The sequence below is a fragment of the Procambarus clarkii genome, chromosome 23, assembly GCF_040958095.1.
Source record: "Procambarus clarkii isolate CNS0578487 chromosome 23, FALCON_Pclarkii_2.0, whole genome shotgun sequence".
NCBI classification, from domain to species: domain Eukaryota; kingdom Metazoa; phylum Arthropoda; class Malacostraca; order Decapoda; family Cambaridae; genus Procambarus; species Procambarus clarkii.
In genome coordinates, this window is record NC_091172.1 from 33,196,878 (window position 1) to 33,210,773 (window position 13,896).

Sequence of the window (13,896 nt, forward strand, 5' to 3'; positions counted from 1 at the left end):
CCCAGCCAGCAGTCCTAGGGTATTCTGGGAATTTTTTCCAAGATGGCTGCCTCTCACTGAAGATCCTAAGAGTCCATTTCGTACACAACCAACTGCGCACACATTTTAAATGGGTCAAAAAGAGAGTTTTCTCGGTTGGCGCAGTCTAGGGATTAACTTCGAACAGGACAAATGTAATTTATACACCATAAAGGTAGAAGAGGAAACTTGGAATGCAAGAAATTCTCTATGTTCACTGGTGCACACCATCTTATCCCCAAAGCTGGCAGCAAGCTATCCACCAAGGAACAACACAACACCTTCAGACACATGTGACTCCATGGGACAGATGACATTGGTAAAGTTCAGATGGCTCAGAAGATACTCAGGAATCCAATGTCAAATTTAAGATGGTAGGTTGCCTCCAGAAGGGAGTAAAACTCTGCCTCAAAGTTAACCAGAAAGTGGATACACAAGAGTGCTCTCTCTGAAAGGGCAACTGTTACATACTTGGTAAAGATTTGAGAAGCCAAATTGTTCCCCAATATACACACCACCCACAGAAGTGGTAAATGATGTGACCATCCTAAAACTCTAGCCAGTCACTGAATCTGGGATAAATAAAAACGTACCATTCACCTGGGCTGTAGGCGTCTTGAACTGTGGACCCCACTCATGTGAGGCTGAAGCTCTATCAACTGGGCTATGAGTACTGTAGTCTTAAGGAAAGTTTCCAGAAGCAGCATCTTGCTGCCAAACTGGAATGTTTTATAAATTCATATAAAATCCATTTATATAAATTCAAATGAATTCCTCCTCCCTTGCAAGAACGGAGGAGGAATTCCTCCAACCAGGTAGTAGTGGATATGTGGGTCAAGGGGCCACTCCAAGCAACAGCCTGTTGGGCCAAGTTGTCTCAAGTCAAGCTCCAGGTATGCTCCAGATATACCAAGATGATGCCTACAGAGACCGGATAATAGTAAAGGTGGCAGAAGATTATTATTTTAATGTATGCCCCTGTTCAAAATTTGGCAAATATAGAAGGCAAAAAAGCAAATTAGACAGCTGTATAGAAGCATGTGCACACTCAATAACAGAGACCATGTCCTCTGCATTCTCTGACATTACCTTTAGCGGATGCTATGCAAGTGTTCCTGCCTAGTTCTCCCATCACCCAAAGTCATCCAGAAGCAAGAAGGGTGTGACATCCTAAAAAGTAACCAGCAACGGATCAGTGTTCTTGATTGACTCTGTTCCTAGCTGGAGGAACCTGACTGTAAAAGCTTGACACTTCAGAGTCTGGTCACTTGCAGTACTGTACATGCTTCACTTTCATTTTCAACTTTCCATTTGCTTTGTAGTTGTATTAGATCTTACCTTAATAATCTGAATTCACCTGATCATAAACTTTATGACGCTCCAATATTTGAATGTTTATCGATTTTCTTTATATATTTTTTTCAGTTATCACAACGGATAACTTCATCTATGCATGTACTGAATTCTGAATTCTATGTCCCTCAACCTCCCAACCTGTCAGTTCCCGTAATGCTTTTACAGTTCTGTTGTATGCTTTCACCTGTGATATTAGTGATATATACAAATTCACAAGAGCCTTGATGAGGGTTTGAACCTATGCGCTGACTGCGCCCAGACCCGCTCCAGTCAACTGTACCACGACGTGGTAAAAGAATTGCAACCTGGAGTGCTGCTGCCCCCAGGAGGATCCAGAGGCTTCCACTGAAGCCTAACTGGGGTTTCACACACTTCCCCCATGCATAGGTTCGAACCCTCAAGGCCCTTGTGGATTTGTTCATTTGATATATCACGTTATTGTGATTTCTGTGTGTATTAGCGATATAGTTACAAGTTTGTTAGTTGTGAATTGTTAGATGTCAGAGGTGGAACTATTTGTCTGACAGAGCCCGAGTGCATGGGGGTAAGTGTGTGAAACCCCAGTTAGGCTTCAGTGGAAGCCTCGGGATACTTGTGGGGGCAGCAGCACTCTAGGTTGCAATTCTTTTACCATGTTGTGGTACAGTTGACTAGAGAGAGTCTGGGAACATCCAGCGCATAGGTTCGAACCCTCAAGGCCCTTGTAGATTTGTTCATTTTAAATATCACGTTATTGTGATTTCTGTGTGTATTAGCGGTATAGTTACCAATTTGTTAGTTGTAATATTCTTACAGTGCAGATTATATATATATATATACTATGCTACTAATGATTAAAAATACAGTATTTTGTTATACATTTAATTGTTAAATTCAAAATTGGTTATAATTACCCATTACTGTAATACAAGCATACAAACTAGGTTTGTATGGATTAAATAAATGTAATTGTAGAATTTAAAAAGTACGGGTAATTTAATTATGATATTATATTTGTAACAGAGAGCAAGTCTGAGTATAGTGGACAGATGGATGTTAAGTCAGCTGGCATATGCTGTGAAAGAGTGCAACACAGCCTTTGAAGAATTCAACTTCCCAAGAGCCACTACAGCTCTGTACAATCTTTGGTGGTATCAGATATGTGATGTATACCTGGTAAGCAACTTATAAGTATTTTATATTAGTATTAGAATTATAAAAGTATATTTTTTCCCCACCCTGGACAATTTTAGTCAAGGGGTAATGTCATCCATGCCATCTGTGTATGAATGTGTTTTCATCATGGGTTAAAGGTCATGAGACTGATTGACATGGTTTGCATAGATGGTTCTTATAGAGAGTTTGGAAGTGGGGGGGCAAGTAACCATGTTAGGAAAGGTGTACTCGCCTCTATAAGTCAACTAATGTGCTTGAATGGACATAATTTTTAATGTCAGTTTAATTTTAAGTATCCCCAGTAGGAGTACACTGATTTTATCAGTCTTGTTCGTTGTCTCCTGTTGCTTAAGTACTCCCTTATCCAGTGGAATACCTTCCCTTTCACTCCTGCCTGCATCTCCAGCTTTTGCACTAGTCTCTGGTGTGGAACTGTGTCAAAGGCTTTCTGGCAATCCAAAAATATGCAGTCTGCCCACCCCTCTCTTTCTTGTCTGATGCTTGTTGCCTGATCATAGAATTCAGTTAATCCTGTGAGGCATGACTTGACATCCTTGATGGAGCCGGTGGCTGAGCGGACAGAACACTGTACGCGTGATCCTGTGGTCCCGGGTTCGATCCCAGGCGCCGGCGAGAAACAATGGGCAGAGTTTCTTTCACCCTATGCCCCTGTTACCTAGCAGTAAAATAGGTACCTGGGTGTTAGTCAGCTGTCACGGGCTGCTTCCTGGGGGTGGAGGCCTGGTTGAGAACCAGGCCGCGGGGACACTAAGCCCTGAAATCATCTCAAGATAACCTCAAGAAGATCCCTGAAACCATGTTAGTGTTGTCATAAAGTTCCTTTGCTCCAGATGTTCCACTAGCTTTTCTTGCACAATTTTCTCCAATAACTTGCATGGTATGCAAGTTAGGGACACTGGCCTGTAGTTCAGTGCCTCCTGTCTATTCCCTCTTCTTGTATATCGGGACTACGTTTGCCGTCTTCCAAATTTTTGGCAATTCACCTGTTACCAGTGATTTGTTATACACCATGAGAGAGTGGCAGGCACAGTGCTTCTGCTCCTTCCTTTAGTATCCATGGTGATATTCCATCCGGGCGTATAGCCTTTGTCACATCCAAATCTAGCAAAAGCTTCTTTACATCCCCACTGGTAATCTCAAATTCCTCTAGTGGTGCTTGGTTAACTATTCCTTCTCTTATCTCTGGAACTTCTCCTTGCTCCAATGTGAAACTTCCTGGAATTTCCTATTGAGTTCTTCGCACACTTTGTCATTTGTAGTGAATCTGTCTTGAGGTTATCTTGAGATGATTTCGGGGCTTTAGTGTCCCCGCTAACCGCTTGGTTCTAGCATAGTGGCATTGGATTGATGCATGTATTACAGATTGATACAGCTTTAAGGGCTTGGCAATTATAAAATAGATATATTTTTTATATGTATGTTGTGATTTGAAATATGCAATAATTTACAATAATATATACAGTATATATATTTTTTTTCTTTTTGTATTTCAGGAATGCATAAAACCAGTTATGTATTCAGATAATGAAGAAGCAAAGGAGTTGAGTCGCAATGTTCTATATACAGCATTGCATGTGGGTTTGACACTTATTTCTCCATTCATGCCTTACCTATCTGAGGAGCTGTTCCAACGACTCCCACCACGCACAACCAATCAACAGCCATCAATATGTGTCACACCATACCCGGAACCTGAGGAGGTGGGCTTCCATTTCATAGTTTTTATTACTGGTACTTTATTGGAAATGAATTACACATAGTAATGGTTAATATAGTTTGCAAATTTACAGGTGAAATGTATAAGATATAATAGCTGGTAATATGATACAGGTACAGTGGTTGATTGGTTAAATTGACAGTCTTAATTTCAAGGACATAAATGCATCAACCCATATTTAACAGAAATTACAAGATAAGATTTATTTATTTTTCAGTATAATATCTTCCTTGATGAAGAAGTTGATGACAAGTTTAGATTTGGACAGAAAGTCATCAGTGAGGTGAGGTCAGCCAAAGCAAAATATGATATACCTCACAAAATGAAAATTGAATGTAAGTTTGATTTTTTTTTTTCTGTTTGTGGGGAGCCCCTTCAGCTCCCTGGAGCTATTGGGCTAATGTATGGTACATTAGACCAGGGCATTAGTCAATGGAGTTGTGCCTACTGAGGACCATGAGCCAGAACCTGGTCCCCTCAGAGAGGTACAGGGAGTAATGGCCCTGGAAAATTCCCCTTCGGTTGGGGGTTTTCCTTATCTGCCATCGGCCGGGGTTAGGCACCCAGAAAGTTAGGCATAACATACAGTCCCCACATGGTAAGAAAATTGTAACCAAAAACTAAACTGAGAGGCAGAACTCCCTCAAATTTCAAGGAAACAAGCAAACATCACACATCACCACCACGCTCCCCTCCCTTTCCCTGGAGGGTGAGGGTGAGCTCCAGACACCCCACACTAGCTGCCCAGCAACTCTAGTTCCTTAGCTAATGCAATCTGGGGCAGTTGTCATTACTGGCCTCGGTTTCCTGGCAGTGTTTTGCCTTAGTGGTGTCCTCTGCTGTTCATAGTGTGGTGGCCAGGTGTACTTAAGTGTACTGTATGACTTAGGGCAACCTTCCCTAAGTTCCCTGTGAGTACTACCTTTGGGTGTTAGGGTTATCTTCTCTGGTGCCTTTGTGACATTATTTCCATAGAGTTTTTTGCTGCTCGGCATTTACCCCACCCTTGGGGTCAGCTGGGGTTTCGTGGCTCCTTGTTTGCCTTGGGTAGGGAGTGGTATTGTTGCTGGTTGGGGCATCAAGGCGTTTTGCAGCCAGCTTATCTACACAGCGGCTGGTTCCTGTTTCCTCTGGAAACGTTGTACTTTTGCGGGGTTTTCTTTTTACATTTTGTTTTGTTTGCCTGGTGGGGGGTCTGCCTTGTCTGTAGAACCACTTCTAATATTTCGGTGGCCCTCTGCTAGGCCCCAGTGATTGTTCACATCACAGGGGTTTCAGTGTTTTGCCTTTTTTTCAGTGTTTTCTACTCCTTGTTAGCTTTGGGTTTAACCAGTTAGCAACACCTTGCCTGGGATTTCTGTAGTGGTCAGCCTACAGGCCCTGGAAAACCCTGTTGGGGCTTGGTGGAGCTGGAATTCAGAAGACGCATCGTCTTCAGAGTTCCAGCTCGCCATGCGAGTTTTAAGGTTGCTGTGTTTCCTTGTCTCAGGGTGACAGCCACTGCTTTAGCCTCCATCATGATGCCTGTTGGGTCAACGACACCTTTGACCCGGAGTCTGGCGAGTCGTGTTCTCTGCTTGTTCTCATCACCCATTCTGATAACACTGATATTCGGGTACAGGCAGCATCCGCGTCGCATGCAATGTTTAGGTTGCTGCAACATGCTGGGTTGGTTGCCCACCCGGATGCCCCGAGGCTGTCTCGTTTTAGTTATAAGGACCCAGACTTTGGGGAGGGGGGGGGGGGGTTTAGTCGCTTTGACTTTGGTTCCGTCCGTGCTCCCATGTCCTTAACCTGTTGTTTGTTCTGCTCACCACCCCGTTCCCCATGCTCCCGGCTCCCAAACATCTGAGGGTTTCAGAGTCTCAGCAAGGTTTAGTTGGTAATGAGACTCGGGCTGCTTTGAGGGCTGCCCCATCCGGGTTGGGAACGGAGGCATTCGAGTCTGCTCCTCCTGCTGAGGCTTCTGGGTTCTGCAAGCAAACCCCATGCTTAGCTGCTGTTCCCCTGGACTCTGCCCTGGGGCTGTGGAGGGAGCCCACTTCTGGTTCTGGGGTGCTTTGTCCCTGCTTGGGCTTTGTACCTTCTGGGTGGGGTGTTTTTTTTTTTTTTTTTTTCTTTTTTTTTTTTTTTGTCCCTCTTCCGGTCTGCTTTGTTTTCCCCATTTGCTGGCGTGATTTTGGCTCCTTTGTGTCAGCTTTTTTCTTTGCAATTTTCTTACCATGTGGGGTCTGTTATGCTTACCTTTCTGCGTACCTAACCCCGGTCGATGGCGGATAAGGTAAGACCCCCACCACTGGGGTGTTTTCCAGGGGCCATTGCTTCCCGTCTCTGAGGAGGCCAGGTTCTGGCTCATGGTCCCCAGTAGGCTGAACTCCATTGATTATTGCCCTGGTCTAATGTATCGCATATTAGTCCAACAGCTCCAGGGAGCCTCCGGGTCTTGCCCAGAAAATGGCGTTTCATTACATTCATCGCTGGTTTTTTTATGAAATTATTAAGAATAGGATTATAACAAATGATAAAGAAACAGATAAAGATCTCTGGGAAGCAATGAAGAAATATAATGTTGGAATGTTTTTAAATGCTATTAAGAGCGTTTATACAGGAAATAGAGCATGGGACTTGTTTCACCAGCAAGTGCTAGGCTTGTGTGAGGTTCTCATAGTTATTAAGTATATATGTGGTTGGGAGTTCTTGAGGGAAGTAAAGCTAAATTATTCTAGAGAAAGAATATTAGTGTATGATGGGATGAAATGGAGTATGTATATGAAATTGGATGACTAAAGCATAGTATTGGTGGTGAAGCGAAGTAAACCCTTCACATGGAGTAATAGTGAGTGAACAAATCCTATCAGTGGTCGATCAGTTTATGTACCAGAGATATAATGAAGTATAAAATTTGTGTTGTAATCTAAGTTGATTGAGATAAGAAATATGGCTGTTGTAATGAATGTCCTGGTTAGGAAGAGTGTAATTAAGATATGGCTAGAGGGTTACATAGAGGGATAATTTTGTAAATAGTTTACTGTTTACAATTTCATTTATACTGAACCATTTTCTTGATGTCATTTGTGTGAAGGGGCCATAGTGCCAAAATATGCAATAAATGAAAACTGGTTATATTTCAGTCAAATTTTTTTTTTACTTGTTGTATATGAAAAGGGCTTCAACTGGTCCAAGTCTCATCATCGTAGCATAAATAGGAAAGGAGAAAAAATATTTAATTAAGTGTTTAAAATTTTCCAAAACGTTTAAAAGTTAACATCAAACACGTGTCGACTGAAATCGTGTCTACGTCTCTAAGCTATCGCAATAGCATATAATAAAGTACAGTATTTTAATTTAATAATTAGTTTTATAAAAAAGAAATTAAATTTTTTTTCTCTAATTTGTTTATTTTTTATTGGGCAATTTGCATGAAACTTGTACACCTTACTGCACGTAGGCCTATCTGTAAGGGTGCCAATTTTGGAGGATATTGGTTGATGTCAACCTCAGCCACAGATGGCAGAATCTTTTTCATTTTTTTCAAGCAACATAAAAGTGATTATTCTTTCATTTTCTATTCAATTTACATGAAACTTACACTTTATATGTAAAGTTTGTCTCTACAAGTGATCTAAGACACTTTATTCCTATGCTCATTTATGGATTTTATAAATATTTATAAACATGATATATTAGCATAAATCTTGGGGGCAACTTTGACTGTTTGTATTAGTAAAACTTAACATATTTTGGATAATCCGTTGATAAAATACTTTATTACATGCTAATGTGGTAGATGAGTGTCATAGAAATGATTTAATTTGAAACTTGTGGTTGTAATGAATTTTTGAAAAGTTGAAAATTCGTTGACAAATAGTTTTCCTCCTTTTTTATTTAGGCTGCGATACTGAAATATGGAACAGCTGCAGCCCTTGTCATATACAACTAGTCAAAAACGTTTGGTTGACATTGAACAACCAGACATATCTTGCATTATGGCACCCTAAAATACAAAGAAATACTTGTATTGTTTTTGGTAGAACAAAAATGCTGTACAATAATTGGCAAAAACTGGGAAAATGACTTAAGGGGGGCCTTAGGTTCCAATTTGCCATAAAAATGCAACAAATGAAAACTCGTTCGATTTCAATCAAACTTTTTTGACAAGTTCTATATGAAAAGTGTTTCATCTGGTCCAAGTTTCAGCATCGTAGCATAAATAGGAAGGGAGAAAAAAAATATTGAAGTAGTTGTGAAAATTATGCCAAAATGGTCAAAATCAATTATCAATCAAAAGTGTCAACTGAAATCATAGCTATGACCCTTTGCTATCACAATAGCATATATTAAACAAATATTTTAATTAGGTTAATTAAAAAAAAATTTAAGAAACAAAAATTTTTTTTTTTTTTTCGGGCAATTTGCATCAAACTTACACACCTGACTGTACGTAAGCCTATCTGTAAGGATGCCAATTTTGGAGAAAATTGGTTGATGTCAACCTCAGCCACAGATTTTAGAACCTTAGACTTTATTCATTTCTGTTTTTTTTTCAATTGACACAAACGTTTACAAAACTGATTCATTTTTTATTCAATTTACATGAAACTTACACAGTATATGTGGAGGGCATGTCTCTACATTGGGGGGGCTTTCATTTTTCTCTAAGTTCATTTATTGATTTTATAATAGCAATAAACATGCCATATTTGGAAAAAAAAATTTGGGAACTTTGAACATTTATATTAGGAAAACTAAAGATGTTCTGGAAATTCTATATGTCAAGATCCTTTATTATATGCTAATGTGTCAGAAAAGTGTCACAGAATAATTATATCTGAAACGTGTGTTCTGAAGTGTAGACTTGAAAATGTGTAAAAAACGTTGAAAAAAAAAAAATCTCCCTTTCTATTTACGCTGCAGTACTGAAACTTGGGACAATTAAAGCACTTTTCATATTCAACTAGTCAAATAATAATGGTTGACATTGAACAACTTTGACCTGACAACCTGACGCCCCCTTAAAAGTAATTGCAGCATAAGCATGGATGCCATTGCATATGCTAAAAAAAATTATTTATGAATGAGAAAGGAGCAAGTGCCAACAGAAGCTTGAGAAGCATTACAGTTTACTCAGAAATGGATAAAAGTTGAACTACCTGCAATAGCATTACTGAAGCAGTGGAAGCTAGAAAGTATGTTCACACATGTCAAGCCAAAGTCTGAAAGCTTGGCGACTATTGCAAAATTTGCACTGTAATCACAAAGTGAAGGGGGAGACCATACATGAGTGAGGTGTGATAGAAGATCTGCAGTGGAACAGGCCTCACTAAAATCTAGATAATCATAAGAAGATTACCATCATCTGGGTGTTAGAAAAAAGTTCATGACTGATATTCAAACTCGGATGTGATTATATGTGAGTTATATGGATGTGACAGTGATTGCTAGTCGAGTTAGAACAGCCACCTTTCTTTAGGACAGGTTGAGGAAGAACATGTTCCAAAAATTAGTGAAATGTTTTAAAGACAGGTGAGTTCAATGGAGGGTGGTGGTGTTGCATACAATCTTGGCCATTCCCTTCCTTGATGTTTATGCTTTAGAGGCTTTGAGCACTAACTTGATTAAAATTAAAACTTCAAACAAACCAATTGAAACAGAAAGGCTGGAATCTTCAAGGTAAAAATTTGAAGGAAAAATGCAGGAAATGTGTTCATTTTCATAGGTGTACAATAATTAAACAAAGTTTAGTGGTAAAAACTTACAAAAAATAATGTTCTTAAGCATTTTAAGTAAAATAAAGGTAAAGGTCTTGTGAATTTGGCATAAGAATTACTTATTTTCAATATCTTGCTCTTTAATGATCTAGCTGTGAATGTGATAAATATCCTTAGATGCAGATCAATTTATAGTTTTACCCTGAAATTTTCAGTAACCCTTCAGTCGGAAAGTCCTGAGAACCGAGCGACACTGGAATCTCTCGTCCAGGATATTGCTACTTTGTCAGTTGCATCAAATGTCAAAGTGTCTACAGAGAAGCCAAAAGGCTCTGTTCCTACTCCTGTTAATGCAGAAACTGTGGCTTGGATGAAGCTCCAGGTGAGAATTTATGTAAGGCATGGTTTAATATAAGGCATCATTGATTTTCTTTATATACACACAACATTGCTGGTTGATCTTTTACTATTTCAATATTTTGTAGAAGACTATATGAAGATGGTGATTTGGAAGGCTAAAGATTTGAATGAAAGGAAACATGGTGAATATCAACATATACTGATGTACACAATTATACTGATTTGGCATAGTCTTAACTTGACCCGTAAGTTGTGGGGTGCACATCTGCATGTGTAGAAAATGACACTGTATTCACCTAGTTGTGCTTGCGGGGGTCGAGTTCTACTCTTTCGACCCGCCTCTCAACTATCAATCAATCAACTGTTACTAACCACTAGTTCCCCCCCCCCCCCTTCCCCCCCCCAGGAAGCAGCCCATAACAGCTGTCTAACTCTCGGGTACCTATTTACTGCTAGGTAACATAACAGAGATTACATAACAGGAACTATAACAATGGGTGGACCTAAGATAATAGTGGCAGTCATTTACAACCCTTCCCTAAATGACAGAAGACCTAGACAGGAGTTTAATAGGAACAACATGGCAATCATTAATATAATAGAGAGCAGCAGCTTCAGTTGCCTGCAGGAATGGCTCAAGACTCTTAATCATGGGCAATTTCAACCATGGAAAGATAGAATGGGAGAATGGGAGCCAGCATGTCAAGGAACCCACAAGTGAGAGAGGCAATGATGAACCAGCTAGACTCGACTTGATATTCACCCTGAATGAGTCAGAAATAAGGGAAGTCAAAGTTGAAGCCCCTGTAGGAATGAGTGACCAGAGTGTACTGACTCTTGAGTACTTGGTTGAGGTAGGGATAACCTATCCAAAGATGGGATCGGAGGGGAAAAGACTAAACTACCGAAGAGGAAAATATAACGAGATGAGGAACTTCCTCAGGGGAATACCATGGGAAACAGAACTTAGAGACAAGAATGTGCAGGACATGATGGATTTTGTCACCCAGAAGTACCAGGAAGCTGCAGACAGGTTTATCCCCGTCCAAAAGGAGAAAAACGAAAAAAACAGAAAACCCCATGGTTCAACCAGGAATGCAAGGTAGCGAAGCAACTGAGTAAAAGAACATGGAGAAACTCCAGAAATAACAGAATACCGGAGAGCAGGGAGAGATACCAGAGGGCCAGAAATGAGTACTTCAGAGTGAGGAGGGAAGCAGAGAGACAGTTTGAAAATGACATAGCGAGTAAAGCCAAGACCCAACCAAAGTTGCTCCACAGCCACATCAGGAGGAAAACTGCAGTGAAGGAACAAGTGATGAAGCTGTGAAAAGGGGAGAACAGATACACAGAGAATGACAAGGTGTGTGAAGAGCTCAACAAGAGATTTCGAGATTATAAATTAGCTTTCATAGCACGAGATTAGCTTTCTCGTGCTATGTTTCACCTCCGGCCTGCTCATGTGCCGCCTGAGCCGTCCTGGTCCTTGGACAGGGTGCTCTCCTATCTTTCCTCTCCTCGGTTTGTGGTGGCCCCTTCGGTTCCAGATTGTTTTTCCGAGGCTTTGTTTTTGTTGGCATTTGGCCTCTTGGGGGCCAGGCAGGGAAGCTTCATTCTCTCCTCCGACACAGGGGTTTCGACTCTTTTGGTCATGGGGGTCGGTTTGTCCGTTTGGAGCCTTCTCCATCTTTTAAGGCGAAGAACAAGACGGCTGCTTTCCGGAGGGGTCGTTGGGTCATTGATGCTTGGTTGGTTCGGCCGGGGGTGCATCATGTGTTGTGTCCGGTTGCGGCTCTTTGCCGTTACCTGCGTGCTTCAGCTGAGGTGGCTGGGGATGCGCTTAGGGTTGATCCGGTTTCCCTCATTCCCTATTCCAGGGCTCGGGTCTCCCAGGTTGTCCGCAGGGTTATTAAGTCTAGCCAGCCTGCGGTCTATCCTCGCGCCCATAACATTCGAAAGTTTGCAGCTTTGGCTGCCGTGTTTGGCATCATGTCTTGGGCTCATATTCGGGCACGTGGATTTTGGAAGTCGAACAGGGTCCTGGCCGCCCGTTATTTGGTGAGCGTACCTGCTCCTCGGCGTTCTTGTGTTGCTTTGGGGTTGCAGGTTGCAGTCAGTTGTCTCGACTTCGCAATGAGGAGTTTGTGGCCGCCGCCTCCTGGGTAAGCCCTTATTTTCCTTCTCTTTGGGTATGTTGCTCCAAGGAGCCGTAGGGGCTCCTCACAGAAAACCAGCGTTGAATGTAATGAAATGCAATTTTCTGGGAGAGCCCCGGAGGCTCCCTGGCCACCCCTCCCTCCCATGCGGTCGGCATTTTTTTTTTCGCATTGGTTGAAGCCTAGTTTCCGAACTGAAGGCAGCCCCCCTATCCCTCTCGAGGAGGGGAGGGCTGCGCGAACGACCGGCGCAGCAGTAAATTGTGATAATTGCTTGTTTGCTTGTTTCCTTGGGATTGTAGATAGTTTCTACCTCTGTTCGTTTTTTTGTTTTAATTTCTTACCATGTGGGGTTTGTTTTGTTATGCCTACCTTTCTGGGTGCCTAACCCCAGTCGATGGCAGATAAGGAAAACCTCCAACCACAAGGGGGTTTTCCAGTTCCATTGCTCCCTGAAACCTCTCTGAAGGGGTCAGGTTCTGGCGCTGGTCCCTGGTAGGTCTGAACTCCTTAGCTAATGTCCCGGTCTAATATAACATACATTCGCCTGATAAGCTCCAGGGAGCCTCCGGGGCTCACCCTGAAAATGACGTTTCATTACATTCAACGCAAGTTTTATGAAGTTACAGAATACACTTAATGTACTGCACATACAAATAAAAGGAATCATTTCCATTCATATACAGTTCATATAAAATAAATACGTAGGTATGACAAAGATCTCTAGGAAACATGGGAGTACACTTTTGAAAACTCGTATTTACAAATAAATTTGTCAATTTTAAAATTATAAAAAGAAACTGCATTTGCATCATATTTATATTCCTTGAGCAGCAATGTAATCAATCATGTGAACACACTTCCACTCAAAAATTCTTTAATAATAATAATATTTAAATGTTTTAAAGATTTTCATGTACAGGTATTTGGTTATGCCACACAAACTAAGGTATACTATTATTATTTTTGGTTATTTATACATTTTAATATATAATTTATTGGAGTAGCACAGAAAATACTTTGCAAAAAAGTTATTTTTTATACACCTTGTGTAGATGACCACTTGCACCGTTTCATTCGTGAAATTGTCTAGTTAAAATTGGCGTTCACTTGGCCTTAGTGTTTGCAGTGAGACAAGGCCTCATAACTTCGATCATATGTAGTTATTTCAAGATTAATTATTAAATGTGTAAATTATGAATTTAAAGCAAAATATTTGCAGTTTTATTTGTTTCTTGTTTCCAGGGTCTGGTTAACTTGAGTAATTGTCAAGAAAAAATCCAGAAGAGGATAGAGGATGCAGAGGATAGGCTGAAAACTCTTCAGAGTGAGATCGCAAAGCCAAACTATGATAAGGTAAAGGAATTATAGATTTTGTTTAGCACACTAATTAACCCTTAAACTG

At 40.9% G+C, this 13,896-nt stretch overlaps 1 protein-coding gene across 2 annotated transcripts in view; it reads left to right on the forward strand.

Moving 5' to 3' along the window:
* Positions 1–13,896, forward strand: part of ValRS (Valyl-tRNA synthetase) — a 59,816-nt gene that overhangs the window by 42,098 nt on the left and 3,822 nt on the right. For both annotated transcript variants that reach the window (XM_045751426.2, XM_045751427.2), the window contains 5 exons: positions 2,377–2,529; positions 4,044–4,250; positions 4,485–4,602; positions 10,191–10,357; positions 13,737–13,847. In XM_045751426.2, coding sequence (XP_045607382.1) covers positions 2,377–2,529; positions 4,044–4,250; positions 4,485–4,602; positions 10,191–10,357; positions 13,737–13,847 — 756 coding nt within the window. The remainder of the gene's footprint in view (positions 1–2,376; positions 2,530–4,043; positions 4,251–4,484; positions 4,603–10,190; positions 10,358–13,736; positions 13,848–13,896) is intronic.